Source organism: Colobus angolensis, unplaced genomic scaffold, assembly GCF_000951035.1.
Source record: "Colobus angolensis palliatus isolate OR3802 unplaced genomic scaffold, Cang.pa_1.0 Scaffold137, whole genome shotgun sequence".
NCBI lineage: Eukaryota > Metazoa > Chordata > Mammalia > Primates > Cercopithecidae > Colobus > Colobus angolensis.
Genome location: NW_012114455.1, coordinates 4,703,446 through 4,721,358, shown reverse-complemented (window position 1 = coordinate 4,721,358; position 17,913 = coordinate 4,703,446). Strand labels below are relative to the sequence as shown.

Genomic DNA, 17,913 nt, shown 5'->3' with positions numbered 1-17,913 from the left:
AGGGATGGGGCTTCCTGAGAGCTGGACTGCAGTGATTGTTACTGCTCTCCTGGATCTAGCCACCCGGCGGAGTTACCAGGCTCCGGGCTGGTCCTGGGGAGTGTCTGATGTGATCCATCTTCAGGTCTCTCAGCCGTGGATGCCAGCACCTTCCCCGGTGGAGGTGGCAGAGGAGTGAAGTGCACTGTGTGAGGGTCCTTGATTGTAGTTCTGTTTAGCGTACTGGGTTTTTTGAATGCTTGTTATGCTAGCAGTGAAGTTGTCACGTGGACAGATTCAGGTCCTATGGTTAGCCAGGATGTTACAGGTCGTGGAATTAGCTGTCGTTTGCTCCTTTCTTGGAGCAGTTTTTTAATGAGTTGCTGTAATGGCTTGAATTGGTTTGCTTCCAACCAGGCGGTGGCGCTTTCAAGAGCATCAGCTGTGGTAGTATAGAGGGGATACAAGCTTGGCCTAAGGGGCCTAAGGTCTCATAGATCAGTAGTTTGGTTTTTCAGGTGAAGGGTGAGGCCATGGAGTTCCCAAGAGATTATGTCTTTTGTCTCAGCTATCAGGGCAGGTAGAGAAAGACATCAGGCGGGGATAGGGTTAGACGTGTCTGAGCTTGGGTGAGAGTTGCTGCGGGTGCTTTGGGGGATGGGGTGTGATTCTCAGGCCATTGGAGTTATGATCTAAGGGGGATTATCCCTGCTGAGAAAACACTCAAGGCTTTCAGGCTTCACCCCTACCCATCTACCTTGTCTTCTGTACTCCTATCTGTACTTCCTGTTTCCTTCCCCCACCCAACCTGGATTCTGCCCAGGAAAATTTGTGCTTCGTCAACGTTATTACAAAATTGAGCTGGAATTTTCCTTTTTCCTGTGGTCTGTCCCCAGTTCCACTGGCAGCTCTCCCAAAGAACCCCTGTGAGATAAAGTCAGAAATGGCTTCCCTGGGCTTCCCTAGGGTCCAGGAAGTGCCCAGTAAAGTGTCTACAGGGCTCTTCCAGCTGCTGCTTTTACTTTTATATTTCACTCAGCTCTCTAAATTCATTTCTGCTCTAGGTAAGGTTAAATCTTTCTTCCATGATCTGGATTTTCAGGTTGCCCAGTGAGGATGTATGTTCAGAGGCAGACTTCCCCATTTCACACTGTGGACACTCACTGTTTTTCCGCTGTCTCATGGAGTTTGCAGTAGCAAACTGCTTTTTTTCCAAGGGTTTGTGAATGCTTTTGGTTTTCCTGGTATGTTCCTGTGATGGTTCTGGGAGCAAAAGTTCATGATGTGAGTCTCCACATACTGTTCTGTCTGTCCGAGTGGGAACTGCAAGTTAGTCTTGCCTCCTAGCCACCATTTTTCTCCTCTGTTCTTTTCTAATGTGTGCATTCAATGCTATAGATTTTTCTCTAAGCACTGCTTTTACTGCCTCCCACAAATTTGGGTAAGTTGTATTTTCGTTTTTATTTGGCTCAAAATAGTAATTTCTCTTGAGATTTCTTCTTTTACCCGTGTTTTATTTAGAAGTGTGTCATTTGATCTCCAAATTTTTTGATATTTTTCAACTATTTTATCTATTAATGACTAATAGTTTAATTCCTTGTGGAAATGTTTTCTATTATTGACTAATAGTTTAATTAGTGTGGTCTCATTACTGAAAAGAGGTCCTGATCCAGACCCCAGGAGAGGGTTCTTGGATCTTGCACAAGAAAGAATTTGGGGAGAGCCCATAACGTGAAAGCAAGTTTATTAGGAAAATAAAGGAATAAAGGATGGCTACTCCATAGGCAGAGCAACAGCATGGGCTGCTCGTTGGCTCTTTTTATGTTATTCCTTAATTGTATGCGAAATAAGGGTTGGATTATTCATGAGTTTTCTAGGAAGGGGGTAGGTAGTTCCCAGAACTGAGGGTTCGTCTCATTTTTAGATCATATAGGGTAACTTCTTGACATTGCTATCGCATTTGTAAACTATTGTGGTGCTGGTGGGAGTGTCTTTTAGCATGCTAGTACATTATAATTAGTGTATAATGAGCGGTGAGGATGACCAAAGGTCACTTTCATCACCGTCTTGGTTTTGGCCGGCATCTTTACTGCATGCTGTTTTATCAGCAAGGTCTTTGTGACTTGTGTTTTGTACCGACCTCCTGTCTCATCCTGTGACTTGGAATGCCTGACCTCCTCGGAATGCAGCTCAGTTGGTCTCAGCCTCATTTCATCCGGCACTTCTTCAAGATGAGTCCTTCTGGTTCAGACTCCTCTGACACTCTGAGAGCAGACATATTTTGAATTCTGTTTTTTAAAAACTCGTTATGGTATGTTTTATGCCCCAGAATGTGGTCCCCAAGATACAGTGACTGTTCCATGTGAGCCTCAGAAGCATGTGTAATCTGTTGTTGTTAAGGTATTCTATCAATATCAATTATATCCCGTTGATTGATGGTACCGTTAAGTCAACTATTTTCTTACTGATTTTCTGCTGACTGGATCTATTCATTTCTAATGGGGGGGGTGTGTTAAATAATTTCTTATAGAGAGTGTTAAATAATTACAACTATAATTATTTCTCTTTGCAATTTAATCAGTATTTGCCTCACAGTACTTTCATAATCTGTAAGCACATAAATATTAAAGATTGTTTAATTTCTTCTTGGCGTATTGATCCATTTGACATTACTCAGTGCCCCTATTTATCCCTCATAACTTTCTTTGCTCTGAAGTCTGCTCTGACTGAAGTAAATATAGCTATTTTTGCTTTTTTAATTAAAAAATTAGTATGGCATATCTTTATCATTTTATTTTAATCTATCTTATCTTTAAAGTTGATTTCTTTTAGACAGGTGGGTCCTGTTTTTGATCCACTCTGACAATTCATCTTTTAATTGGTATGTTAGACCACTGATGTTTAAAGTGATTATTGATACAATTGAATTAATATCTGTCTGTCATTGTTTCTATTTATTGCCTTTGTTCTTTGTCCCTATTTTTGTTTTCCATACTTTGTCTCCTTTTTGTGTCTTTTTTTCCAACTTATTGTGGTATATATATAATTATCAAATAAAAATTACATATATTTAAGGGGTAGAATGTGATATTTTGATATGTATATGCATTGTGCAATGATTACTGCAGCTAAGTTACATATCCATCAGCTCACAGTTACCTTTTTTTTGCATGTGTGGTGAAAACATTTATGATCTATTCTCTTTCTGTGTTTTTAATTGAACATTTTATATGTTTCCATTTTCTCTCCTTTTTTAGCATATCGATTACATTTAAAAAAATTTTTTAGGCCAGGTGTGGTGGCTCATGCCTGTAATCCCAGCACTTTGGGAGGCTGAGGCAGACAGATCATGTGGTCAGGAGATCGAGACCATCCTGGCTAACGTAGTGAAAGCCTGTCTCTATTAAAATACAAAAAAATAGCCAGACATGGTGGCATGTGCTTGTGGTCCCAGCTACTCGGGAGACTGAGGCAGGAGAATTGCTTGAAACTGGGAGGCAGAGGTTGCAGTGAACCGAGATCCCACCACTGCACTCCAGCCTGGGTGACAGAGTGAGACTCCGTCTCAAAAAAAAGAAAAAACAAATTTTTTTTTTTAGTGGTTGCACTAGAGGTTGTGGTATAACTAATATTATAACTAATCCTAGTTCACTTTCAAATAATTACACTGTGTCATGGATTGTGCAGGTGCCTTGTAATAAAAATTATTTGTAATTCCTCTCCTTTATATTATTACTGTCATTCATTTTACATATAGAAATCATACATAAACATATACATAAGCACATACCCCCATACCCATATATATGTAAAACATACATAGTCAAGTACATTGTTGTTGCTATTATTTGAACAAACTGCTATCTATCAGTTAAGAATAAGGAACCAAAGTTGTATTTTACCTTCACTTATTCTTCTCCGTTACTTTTCCATTCTTTATATAGCTACAGGTTTCTGATCTACATCATTTTCTTTTTCTTTAAAGAACTTCTTTTACATTTCTTACAGAGCAGATCTACTGGCCATAAATTTTCTCAATTTTTGTTTGACAAGCCTTATTTCTCTTTCACTTCTGAGGGATAATTTTGCAGAGTACAGAATTCTAGGTTGCTGGGTAGGAGTTATTTTGTTAACACTTAAAACATTTACTCTACTCTCTTCTTGCCTCTGTGGTTTCTGAGAATATGTTATGTAATTCTGATTTTGACCCTCTATAAAGGTGTTCCCCCGCACACTTCCAGCTTCTTGCAAGATAGTTTCTGTATCTTGGATTTTCTGAAGTTGTTTTGAGGAGGGTGATGCAATTTATCCTGTTTTATGGAAATGAGAGGCCATGCAAAATATACATTTTGTATATTTTGAGCTGAGCTTCCAGGACCGGTGGTTTGGTGTCTCAGTCATTATTCTAGAAATACTGGTTTTGCTCCTTTCTCCATTTCTTCTCCTTCTGGTATTCTCAATATGTATGTATCATGCCTTTTGTAGTTTTTCCACTGTTTCTAGATGTTCTGTACCTTTTCTTCAGTCTTTTTTCTCTTTGCATTTCAGTTTTGGTTGTTTCTATTGTGATATCCTTAAGCTCCAATTGTTTCCTCAGTTGTGTCTAGTCAACTAATGAATCCATCAAAGACATTCATCCTTTCTGTTTTTGATCTCTAGCATTTCTTTTTTATTCTTTGTTATAATTTCCAATTCTCTGCTTACATCTGTTCTTGTATATTGCCTACTTTTTCCTTAAACCTATTAGCAGATTAATCATGGTTCTTTTAAATTATTGGTGTGATAATTCCAACATTCCTGCCATCTTTGACTCTTCTTCATTGTGATTTTTTGTTGAAGGTGGACATAAGGTACTGGGTGAAAGAAGTATAGTAAATAGCCTGTTAGTAATGTGATGGTAAGGTGTGTGGGGGGGGGAAGCATTCTATAATCCTGTGATTAGGTCTCAGTCTTTTTGTGAGCCTGTACCTCTGAACTGTGAACTTCACACGTGAATCTCAGTCCACAACCCTCTGTCCTGTGCCTTTAGGTAGGACAGGATGACTGGAGTGGACTGGAGTTTGGTATTCCCCTTCTCCCCAGTGGAAAGCTCAAAGAAGCTGGAGCTGGATTTTCTTCTTACTCCAGAAAATGAGGCTGTGGTAAGAGTTTTTCCTGAGGGCAGACTTTGTTAAAAGCATAGTACTTGGGTGTGTTTCAAAAGTTTATTGTCTCCTCTCCCTCTTAAGCGCACAAGGAGATTTTTTTCAGGTATTTACTGTGAGGACCTAGTAGAACTCACAAAAGTGCGTGGCTCCCCAATGACTGGGTTCTCCTAGAGTTTTTAAAGCTCAGGCTTGTCATCCCTGAGCCTGTAGCAATCTATCAATTACAGGTTAAGTTTTTCTACCCTAGCACTTGTTCCCACAGAGGTTTCTGCTTGTGGATTTCTGCTGGGGGTAAGTTGCAATTCTTTATATTTACCTGTCTGCCTCTAATTTGGGAGGGTGATAGTGATTTGTTCTGTGACCCCACTTCTGTGACAGATTTAAGGAAGATCTATCGATTTCCACTTTGTTCAGCTTTTTACTTGTTAGCATGGAGTGGTGACTTCTGAACTCGTTACATAGCAGACCAGTAACCAGAAGTCCAATGATTACTTTGTAACTAGACAGACATTGATCACTTCTGAAATGGAACTGTATCACGAATGTATTTTTGAATCACCTCTCATTTCCATGTGGTACTTGGTAACACAAAACCAAATGAACTAGAAGTTGAGCTGGCAGAACAAATAAAAAACGTGTAACAATATATTTTCATACCTCTTTTAAAAATATTTTTTAAATACCTCTATCGGAAGAATACCTGAAGCAAATAAGACCAGCACATTTCTTTTTTCAGTGATTCATATTCTGAAGTAATTTATTTTTTCCACCTTAAATACTTATTACTTACTCCTCCTAACTACAACTTTGTACCTATTGACCAGCATCTCTTCACTTTGCCCATTCTCAGCCCATGGTAACCACCATTCAACTCTGCTTCTGTGAATTGAGTTGATTCAGATTCTACGTGGGAGACCATGTGATATTTGTCTTTCTTTGCCAGGCTTATTTTACTGCGCATAATGTCCTCCAGATTTATCAATGTTGTTGCAAATGACAGGATTTTCTTTAAGGCTGAATTGTATTCCATTGTGTATGTATACCACATTTGTTTTTATCTACTGATCCATTGATGGACACTTAAGTTGATTCCGTAACTTCACTATTGTAAATAAGGCTGCAGTGAACCAAGGAGAGCAGATATCTTTTTGACATATTGATTTCAAGTTCTCAGGATATATATCTAGATGTGGGATTATTGAGTCATATGGTAATTCTATTTTTAGTTTTTTGAGGAACCTCCATATAGTTTTCCAAAATGGCTGTACCAATTTATATTTCCAACAAAAGTGTATGGGGATTCCTTTGTTTCCTTTTCTCTACAGCTTTGCCAACACTTACCATCTTTTGTCTTTTTGATAATAGCCATTCTGACAGATGCAAGATGATGTCTCATTGTGGTATTAATTTGCACTTCCCTAATGACTAGTGATATTGAGCATTTTTTCATAATATCTGTTGACCATTTATATGTTATCTTTTAAGAAATGTCTGTTCAGTGCTTTTGCCCATTGGTTAATTGGGGTTTATTTTTGTTTGTTTTTTTCTGTAGAATTCTTTGAATTTTTAAAATATATTTCAGATATTAACCCCTTATAAGATGTATTTTTTCCTGATCTGTGGAGGTTTTCTTTGCTCTGATAATCATTTTCTTTGCTGTGCAGAAGCTTTTTACTTTGATATAATCCCATTCAAGACTATTTCTTTTTGAGGTCTTTTAAGCAGAAAATTCAATATTGTGTATTAAACCATTTAATAAATAACATCAGTATACATTCAAGGAATTTTCTTGACTGTAACTCACTGTCTGTTACAGCTCTCAAAAGGCTAATAGTTCCATCAAATAATTTGATTAAACATACAATTATACTGTAGTTTGATGTTATAAGTTGTAGTAATATACAGTATACTCAGTAGAAAGGTTGGCAAAAATATGAATAGTTTTTTTACAAAAGAAGAAATAAAAGCGACTGAGAAATATGAAATTGTGTTTAGCTTCATTAAGTCAATAAAAGGCAAACTAAGAGAAGATACAGTTTTTCACCTACTGGAAAATTTTTAAGTCATTATTTTTAGTATTTGTGAGGATGCATTGAAATAGACCCAGGCAGTAAAAATTGGTACAACCTATAAATTTTTAGGAATTTTGTGTGTATTTATTTTAACTTTTCATTTTACAATGATTTTAGACTCACAGAAAAGCTATAAAAATAGTACAGAAATATCCAATTTACCCTTAACCTAGCTTCTGCTAATGTCACATTTTTAGGAATTAATGCTAAGAAAGTATAAGACATTGCAACATAAACTTAAATACAAATCTGTTATTTATAATCTTGTTATCAATTATTGTACTGTCATCTTAGAACTCCCAAATCGATCAGTTTGGAAGTTCAAACACCTTTTTCAGAATCAATCTTTATTAGTGGAGGCATTGTTCTAGTGTTATCAATTTAACCAAACTAATATTTGCCTGCTACACTCCATGCATGATAGATACATGAGCAATGTAGCATGCAAAAGTTATTTTTATTCCAGACAGCTTTAACAGTGAGAAAAATACCAATAGTGATAACTGATATTTCATGAATGGTTTCCAGGGAGTCTGTTAAGCACCTTACGTGGATTATTTCACTTATTCTTCTGACAACCCCGGGTGCTATTATTAGCCTCCCCATTTTACAGATGAGGAAACTGTGTGGAATAGTTATCTGTGGTCAAGTGACTAGCACGTAGCCTAGGGTAGCATAAATTCAGATCCTGCATTCTCAGTTACTGGCTGCTATTCTCATTCTTTCTTTTTTTCTTCTCCCTTTCCTCTGTTTCACACTTATGTAGCTCTAGAAATCTATTATGTAAGACAAGGGGGAAATGATATTCCAACTAGCAAAGATTACCTTATAATACACCAGAGCACTCTGTATTTCCTAAAGAGTGTTGACTGAAAAAGGATTAGAAGCAGAGCCAATTTCTCTTCTACAAGCACCAGGCACCAAAAAATGTAGGACTACATTTCAGTGATCTTGACCAGTTCTTCAAAAGGAGTAATAAATGTGAGCCTACCAAATTGCAGGTCATTTCTCTTCTCACCTTTAATACCATGGAATAACTGTACACACGCTTGGAGTTGAAGCTTAATTTTACATCTTCTCATGAAATGGAGCAGAAAAACAAAACATAAATGAATGATCACCAGGGCATGCTGAATTATTCAACATAATAATGTTAAATTTGAGATTTTATTCTCCAAAGCTGAAGCTGATGGTTCAGCCAATGTGGAAAACAGTCTTTGATCTCTAAAGATATATTAACTTGTAGCTGAGTGAAACCTTGATGCACTGAAAAGTAATTGTTAAGAATGTTCTTTTGTTTTTTAAGTTGTTGAGCATTGGTGACTGCTTGCTTGTTCTGCTAAATATCCTGAGAATTTGTTTGGAAACCTTGTTTTCTACTTTTGGTAGGTTCAGCCCAGAATAAGTTCTCCAAATTAATAAAGAGTAGTGATAGCTAGCATGTATTGAGCTATTTCTGTCTGCCTACTACTAAGTACTTTACATTGATTTATTTGATTTAATTCTTAAATAACCAGGATTCACAATTGGGACATTGTGGTCCTACAGCCAAGCTATTAGCTATGTGTTTATTTCAGGAGTTGGTAAATCTAAATACATTAAGCATCTGTATAGGTAATGTTAGTTAAGGAAAATGGCTGGGTGTGGTAATGACATTGGCAAACTTATGCTTGCTGTGCTGTTCCTAAATGTTTTCAAATACAGTTTTAAAAACACTGTAGGCCAAACCAAGTCAGAAAATATAATGGATAAATTTAAAATACTATGGGCGATGGCTGTATGGCCTTCTTGTTCAGATGAAAGTTTAAATTATTTTATTGGATACTTATTTTCATACTTGTTCTTTCACATACCTATGTGAAAATTTCAGCAAACTACCTAATCTGTGATTATATTCATAAAGAAGGAAATAAAGTTTTATGTTCCTTCTTTTTGATGAGATACTGTAAATTGAGGGGACAGTCTCAGACTTGGATCCAGTGTTTTACAATACATGTCAATTATAAAGATTATTTTTCCAATATATTAATAAACAAAAATCTTTAGAAGTCAATACAGTCATTGTAATAGAGAAAATGAACAGGATTTTGGTAGTAATAGGCAAGTCATACAAAAAGAAATCTTAGTAACAAATGAAAAGATGCTATGCTTCACTCATAATCAAGGGAATGTAAATTAAAAGAAGATACCGTTTCATCTCTGTCTTGTTAGCATACTGTAAATTCTGATGATGCCACGAATTGCAAGGATTTGGGGGCAGTGGGAACTCATATACTACTGTTGGGTGAATAAATTGGTGTTACCACTTTGGAGACCAGTTTGGCAAATTTGAAATAAAATGTTGCTTGTACATCATAACTTGGCGGTTCCCAGGAATGCTTTGGGTAGAAGGTAGTGATAGAACTGAGAAAATAAAGGAGTTTGCTTGAGCAAAGCATCAGAGAAACAGCTAACATGACAGGAAGAACAAACAGCACTTAAAGAATCATGAATGCAAGGAAATGAACATTCAGCTCATGAATCGAATATATGCAAATCATTCAATATAACTGGAAGCCAAGAAAGGGCATGGAGGACTAGCCAGTGAGATCAGTCTGGAAATGGACAGGGCCCAGATGATAAAAGCTGTGATATGTGGGAATGGCTTGGGTTAATCCTGTAGACCAGTGGCCCTCAATTCAGGCTGATCATCAGAACTAACTGGATCCCTTTCCAGACTTAGTGAATTAGCATCTCTCAGAATATGGATCAGGACACTGTTCTTCAGAAGTCTCAGTCACATTGCTTCTCTGCCTTTCAGCCAAGGTCAAGTGTAGAAGTCTCAGCCACATCTATTATTTCATTCTTAGAATGCTCTGAAAGAGGGAGCTGGTAATGGCTTTTTGTCTATGTCATGGAGGATTACAGTCCAGAGTAGGATTATGCAAGTTTATCACGTTAGTTTTTGATACACTTGTGATTAGAAATCAGCACCCTCTCATGAGGTGATACCCTCTGTTTCCGCTCCAGTTGTCTGGGGCAGATGGAGGAACTGGTTACTCTGAAGGCTTTGTCTTTCAGATTCTCCAGATTTTTGTATGAGCTGAAAGACTGCGTAAAATTAGATTAAATTGCAAAACTACATGCTATACAGTTGGGATGTGCTCATCATTACTCACCACAGGAGCTTTTGAAGGACTTCTTGTTGCAGTGTGAGCTGACAAACTCTGTATTTTGTAGTTGGGGGTGCAGGGGAGGAGTTCAAAGGCAAAGCATATTAGCAATATTTCAAGTAAGAAATGGTGATGGTCCTTACTGAAGCTTGGGCTGTGGGACTGAACAAGAAGTGATAGATTCAAGAGAAGATTATTAGAAGCTAGTATCTAGTAAGTATTCTTTTGAAGTGTGATTTTTAAAAATGAGCTTGTGAGATTGGGCAAAGAAAGGAAGAAGCCCTGAGAGGCAGGGAGCGCTGAGGTTTCTAGATGCTATGTGAGTATCAAGTGTTTATAGAGGAAGACTTCATTAGTTTTGGTTTTTGAGTATATTTCCGATCTCAGCCACAGAAAATGTTGGTAGTAACAAATCAAAAACCTGATTTTATTTTTCTTTAATTTTGGTTAATACTCTCCTACCCAAAGTTATTTAGTGTTTTTTTTTTTTTTTCTTTTTGGCAGATTTAAGATCACACATTATCTTAACCATTTAGCAGTTATTGTTCTGAAAGTGAGGCAGTGGATTTTGACCAGCAGTAAGAAGGGGTTTGGTGGGGAGTTCTATCTTATTTTCCATTATTGGCCTTTTAATGTAATATAACTCATTAGAGTGTTTCGCAGTTTTAGCTATTAACTATCAAGTTAATAGAAACTTCTCATTAGAAAATATAAAATCTCATGAATAAAATTACGTTATAGAATAAGGCCTGATTCTTAAGTATTTCCCAATAGAGATGAATTATATGAGTTTCTTTTTTCTACCAATAGGGAAAAAGTTGGATTGTTAAAAGAAGTTATGAAGATTTTCGGGTACTTGATAAACATCTTCATCTATGTATTTATGACCGAAGATTTTCCCAGCTCTCAGAGCTTCCCCGTTCTGACACCCTGAAGGACAGTCCAGAGGTAAGCATTTAGTACTTTAGTACATTTAGTACAGAGGTAATCACTATATATGAGTTTGCAGAAATTTTTGTCTGTATACTAAACAAAAGCTTATATTGAACAGCCAGGATGACTCCTGGGACTACTTGCCTGTTTCATAACTGAAAAGTTAGTAATGTTAAATATAATGTTTAGAATTAGAGTAGGCTCAGTGCATAATTTTATAAGGGAAAACAACTCATAATATATAAACAAGCAATATGTATAAGCAGTTATTCTCCAGAGAGCACATAAAAATGAAAGCAAAAATATGGAAAAATGTTACCTTTCATGATCAAAGAAATCCATATTAAAACAGTGTTGTTTGAGTAGTTTATGACAGCATGCTGGGTGTATGCACCTACCTTTACCCCTGCAAAAAATGTCTAGTAAAAACATAAAAGATTTCTAAACAGAGGTTCTTTATAACATCATTAAACCAAAAGTACCATCAGGGAATCAAAAATTGTGAGGAATCTTTAAAAGTAGATGGGATGAGGTTTATGGGGACGAGTAAATATAGCCTAAACATGTAAGTGCAGCATGACTGCAAAGCATAGAGACTAGAAAGTTTACACATAGAAACTGAAGAAATAAAATAACCGAGAGGCACAAACAAGGCTTCTCGAAGGATGATTACTGTCCTCTGAGAGAAAATGAAGCCGTCACATCCATGAAATGGATTTAAATAAATAAAATCAGAGATGTTGTAAACGAATATAGGATCATTTACATTAATTTTAATAAGAGCAAACCTGAATGACTGAACTCCATGCAGAACGTACCCAGCTGAAGAGAAAGTCAGGGAGTTGGATGATCAAGCCAAGTCATTTCTAATAAGAATACACCCCTGGAAGGGACAGAAAGTTAACAAGTTGTGAGAGAACAGTTGGGAGTCATGGAGAATAGGTCCAGAGCGGTTTCTGCTGAGGGGAGTTATAGGAGGAGAGAGTGGATGCAAGGAAATAATGAAAAACTGTTGTAAACCACTCCCCCCACCAGATCTAAATAAATCAACGTTCTGAGATTTAGTGGGTTCGTTAAGTGTTAAAATATAACGGACACTGCAGCAGGGTCTCAGGAGTGTCTTAAAACACGGATCTCTTTGTACCATAGAAAATCTAAAAGTCCCTTTATCTGCATTTCTCATTTCTGCTTCATTTCATTTTTTTCCTGTTTCATTTTTTTCTCTCAGATTATCCTAAAACATGGCCACCACCAAGAGGTCCCAGGTTTTTATCCCCTTTTAAGGGAGCAGCCAGACTGAGCTAGAATCTGTGTCCTAATTCCTGGATTGACTCTTGATTGGTCCAACTAATATTGGGGCATATTCCCGGACCAGTCAGCTGAACCATGGTGTAGGATCACGTATGAACATGGCTGTTCCTGCCACAGCCGTGTGCATGTAAGATTACAGTGGGTCTTGGGCAAAAGCGTTTCTAAGGAGTAGGGGAAAACTGTAGGATCACGTATGAACATGGCTGCTCCTGCCACAGCCACGTGCATGGAAGATGACAGTGGGTCTTGGGGAAAAGGGTTTCCGAGTAGTAGGGGAAATCTAGGCAGAAAAGCCAAATGTGGATCTGCTATAGTTATCTTTTTGCATATTCAGTACAAAAATAGAAAGTGATGAAATTAGAAACCATGGAATAGTTTGATCGCTGATAAGGGGCTAGAAGTTGAAGCTCTGCATGAGACAGGGGCTGAGTTGCTATGTAAGTGCCCATAGTGCTACTGGTAAGTTTCTGTGAAGAATCCTCTGTAACTATTAAAATGCCTAAAGATCTATAGATTTTTTTCTTCCAGAAACCATCAGTTTTCTCTGCTAGAGAGCATAGTATCTTTCCTCAGAGTTAACACTGAATCTTTTTCTTTTCAGTCGGTCACTCAGATGCTTATGGCTTACCTGTCACGCCTTTCAGCTATCGCTGGCAACAAGATCAACTGTGGGCCCGCCCTTACCTGGATGGAGGTATTTCCTAATTCACTTTTCGTGAAAAATGTATATTTAAATTATCTACTTAAGAAATTTGATATTAACATAATTTTGATATCTGTTGAGCTTCAGGAATCAACGAAATGGAGTATATTCTCATCGTCTGGGAGGATAGATACGTGATATAGGAAATATTTTTTCATCTCAAATCTTTCTTTGATAATCTTGGAAACTAATCTTAATATATTTTATGAATATCAATGATACCTGTTATTTTGGTGTTTAATATACTAATGTGTATATTCAGTAAGGTGTACTTTTTTTTAGTTGACTTAGTAATTGAAAATATTTTTCAGTTATTTATGAGCAAGGGACAACTTCTTAAAGGGTCCTCTTTAAGAGTAACTGTTGAGTGAAACATTATTCAGTAAATAGATTACATATTTATTCTTAATTTGCATATGTAGAGTTATATTGTTTTCTCCTCCCACTGGAAATTGGGAATGCAAGATGGAAAGTGGAAAGAATATAGAACTATGGGCCAACCTGCATTGAGATCTTGGAAAAACTATTGAATCTCTTGTAAATTACATAGCCTCTTTCATCTTTAGCATCCTCATCTTTAAATGATGATAAGTATTTTTTAGAGTTGTGAAGATTAAATTAAACCATGTATATTATAGGCACAACACAGTGACTAGCATATTTTAACTACCCAGTAAATGGTAGGGTTTTTTTTTTAAGACTCTTTGGGTTATTGTATCTCTAAATTAAAATGAATTTCTCCTATAGATAGTTAAAGAAGCATTTTCAAGTCCAGTGTCTTTATCTTAGAGTACATTTTCTTTGTGATAGATTGATAATAAGGGAAATCACCTTTTGGTTCATGAGGAGTCGTCCATCAACACTCCTGCTGTTGGTGCTGCCCATGTTATCAAGAGGTACACTGCTCGAGCCCCTGACGAACTGACCTTAGAGGTAAATAGCTGAAGAGGTTGTTTGTTATTTGGTTCCTGCTGCCTTTCTGGCCTCATCTTTGACTGTTCTTAACCATTTCCTTAATTTAAAAAAAAATGAAAAGCACCAGATTTTTCCATAGTTCTTTATCTTTCAGCCTGTAATATCTTCTATTTTTGATTAAATGACAGTACTCATCCTTGAAAACTGAGGTTAAATGTCTCCTCTTTTGTCTGCGAAGTCATTCCTGATCTCCCTCCCCTCACTCCATGCAAATACATACCTCCCAAAAACCTGAATTGAATGTCATTCTGAACTGTGCTCATGGCTTATTGCTGACACATCACTTATTACATTTAATCATGATTTTTTTGTCTCAGTGAGCTTCTTGAAAGCAAGGTCTGTCTTTTTGTGTTTTTGTACCTAAAAACAATACCCAGTGATACTTTTTTTTATATATTGTTGAAAGATTGAGTTAAAGAACAGATAAAAGGTGAAATGAACACATCTTGCTGTCAGATAAAAAAGGAGGGGAATTAAATTTTTTCCTCTAAAAATATATATTGGCTAATGAGGAAAATATTGCTGACAGTTAATTAAATTTAAGAACTAACAATATAACTTTTTACTGCATAGAATCTGAACTGTTTTCAAACTTTTAGGTTCTGTACAGAAAGAAATGTAGGTCTTGGAATGATGATGTCAGCATATATGGCTTTACGAAATGGCTTATACGTGATTTGAAAGATCAGTTGTGAATATACAAAAGAAAAATTCCTAAAGCTCTATAGTATATGTTAGTAACATTGCTCTGAAGTTCTTAACTATGTTTTATCATAGATGTCAACATTTCTTTTGATTGAAGAGTATAACTTCTGTTGACTATCTTATTAAAAACTATTGTAATTTTTATATTTATGATTTTATATGAGTTTATATAAACTCACTAGTTTTTCTTTTACAGTGAAGAAAGTTAGCTCTTTAGTGGATATAATTATATTTTACTATCTATTGAAAGAAGTGTAGTTGTCATCAAATTTTATACTTACTAAGCATAACCCATCTTAGGCCCTTTTCTATATGATTAAATAAGATATGTCAAGAGCTCAGTACAGTGCCTGGCACAGGGTAAGCACTCACTAAATGTAATATTAAGGGAATCTGTTATTGTTTCTAAGCATGAATATTTAAAATTATCTTTTATAAGTGAATCTGATCACTCTCAGTGACAGCAGTAACAATATTTTAACAGAAGTGATGATAATGGTGTGATGCCTAACATTTAAAAATCTTATGCTATTAATCTGGCTTTCTGAAGTTACTGCACATGTGTTAGTTGAATCACAGTCTTTGTGCTGCTTAACTTTTTGTAGACCTCTCTTTCACAAATCATAATATAATTAAATTGTTTTTAAAAGGAAGTGGTACTTTCTTTGGAAATTAGGGAAATTAGTGGCCAAAGCGTGAATAGTAATTTACTTTTTCATACAGTTCAGATTTAAATTCTAGGTATAACAATTGGTTTAAATTTTAACTAAAACCATTTTGCTTAAAATTTTGATTCTCCTAGGTGGGAGACATTGTTTCCGTTATTGACATGCCTCCGAAAGTGTTAAGCACATGGTGGAGAGGCAAGCATGGATTCCAGGTAGGCAACAACAAATTAGGTGTGGGAAAATTCAAAGAAAAGTTTTCTTTATGTTTCAGTAATACTTTTGTTTACATGTACTGGTAATGGACTTTGTCATCAGAAATTTTATCTGCAACGATAGAAACTGCAGATGGTAATGATAATAGATTTAGATTTCCTTTTCTAATTACTATTTTGGTTGTTTCTTATCTCCTTCATCTTTAAATGGTGGTGTAGCCAAAATATGAATAGAGTCTCAGACCTGATGGCCACTTTTCGGTTACAAGGCCTGGGGAGTGACCTTGCTTTTAATACAGATTTTTAATCATGATTCATATATGTTTCCTTTCTGGAATTAAGTCAGTTTGATTAATATTTTTCTATAAAAAGGTAATGTAACTGTTATGTAAACTTACTTTTAATTACAGAACAACAACAGAATCTAAAGCAATCTCATTTCTTTTTCTATATTCAGTAGTCTCTTATCTGCGGTTTCCCTTTCCATGGTTTCAGTTACCTGAGGTTAACCAAGGTTCGAAAACATTAAATGGATAATTCCAAAAGTAAATCATCAGCTTTAAACTGCATGCTGTTGTGAGTAGTGTGATAAAATCTCTCCCTGTCCCACCCAGGACGTGAATCATCCCTTGGTCCAGCATGTCCACACTGTAGATGTTTCCTGCCCCACTAGTCATTCCGTAGCCCTCAGGTTGACTGTTGAGGTATTGAGGTGCTGTGTTCAAGTAACCCTTATTTGACTTAATTGTTTTACTCAATTATTGGTTATTGTAATGAATCTCTTACTGTGCCTTGTTTATAAATTAAACTTTATCACACGTGTGCATGTGTAGAAAAAGTATCCTAGGTTTTGCTACCATCTATGATTTCAGGCATTCACTGAGTGGTCTTGGAACGTATTTCCCGCAGATAAGGAGGGACTACTTTATGGCTAAACAGTTTGGGACCTGATAATGGCATCTATTAGACTGACTTAGCAACTGATTTTTATGAGGAGTCTCTGAAAATGCCTTAAAGTTGTATCCTTAATATATAGCCTGTGGCTTTTTGTGGTCTACTTACACAAGTGTTACTAAATACTACATAAAGTGCTCATGCTATATTGTTAGAAATTTGATAAGCATTGTATAAGTACTTTGAGTTCTAACTACATATTAAATAAAAATGAATCATTAGCTTTACAATAAAATATATTGTATTAAAACATAGTAATGCAATTTAAAACATTTTAAAATGGTAGATAAGAGTGTGGGCTCTGGCTCCAGATTGTCTGGGTTTTCATCCTGTGTTATCTCAGGCAAATTATTTAATTCTCTGTGTCTCAGTTTCCTTATTTGTAAAATGGGGATTATGGGACTATTGTTTGCCTCACGTGGCTATCTTGAAGATTAAATATGTGAGAATAAAAATAGAACGTACTTAGTTAGACCAGGTCTGATGGATTTTTTTTTTTATCAATAAGTGTTGATTTTTAAATTTAAAGAATTCTGGTTTTGATTTTATAAGTTTATCTATTGCTTTCCCTAGTATGAAAGCATCTACAGTAATTTAATTTGGTTGTTAAGACCAGAAAAACCCTATCACATTACCCTACAATTCTTCTTGTTTGTGCTTTTGGGATCCTCCTCCATCTGTGCTCCAATTTCTTAACAGCTATGAATAATAAGTGCTTTTGATTAAATATAAAACTAAAAACTAAATAGAAGACTACAGTTATCTTTTTCCTATTAAGGGGTCAGTTCTTCATGTTAGTGGAAATGAACAATAGACTTAAGGGTCTCAAAGATGATCAAAAGATTAATTTGGCTTTAAAATAATATGTTGTGGTCTTAATGTTGCTAATAACTTTCTTATATCTATATCTATCTATCTATTTCACCTTAGGGAAGTCATTTGCTTTGTTTGGACTTCAGTTTCTTCTTAAAATCAGAGGGTTTCATTTACAATCTCTCTATTCCTTCTCAACATTTAAATTCTATGATTGTCTTCCCTTCGTTTATGTAACAAATATTTATTGAGTACTGATTCTGTGCTAAGTGTATAGCTTTATACTCCA

At 36.0% G+C, this 17,913-nt stretch overlaps 1 protein-coding gene across 1 annotated transcript in view; it reads left to right on the top strand.

The window, feature by feature from the left end:
* Window positions 1–17,913, top strand: part of ARHGAP32 (Rho GTPase activating protein 32) — a 217,265-nt gene that overhangs the window by 103,880 nt on the left and 95,472 nt on the right. The window contains exons 6-9 of the mRNA XM_011934672.1: window positions 11,161–11,298; window positions 13,196–13,288; window positions 14,108–14,230; window positions 15,780–15,857. Of these exons, the coding sequence (XP_011790062.1) occupies window positions 11,161–11,298; window positions 13,196–13,288; window positions 14,108–14,230; window positions 15,780–15,857 (432 nt within the window). The remainder of the gene's footprint in view (window positions 1–11,160; window positions 11,299–13,195; window positions 13,289–14,107; window positions 14,231–15,779; window positions 15,858–17,913) is intronic.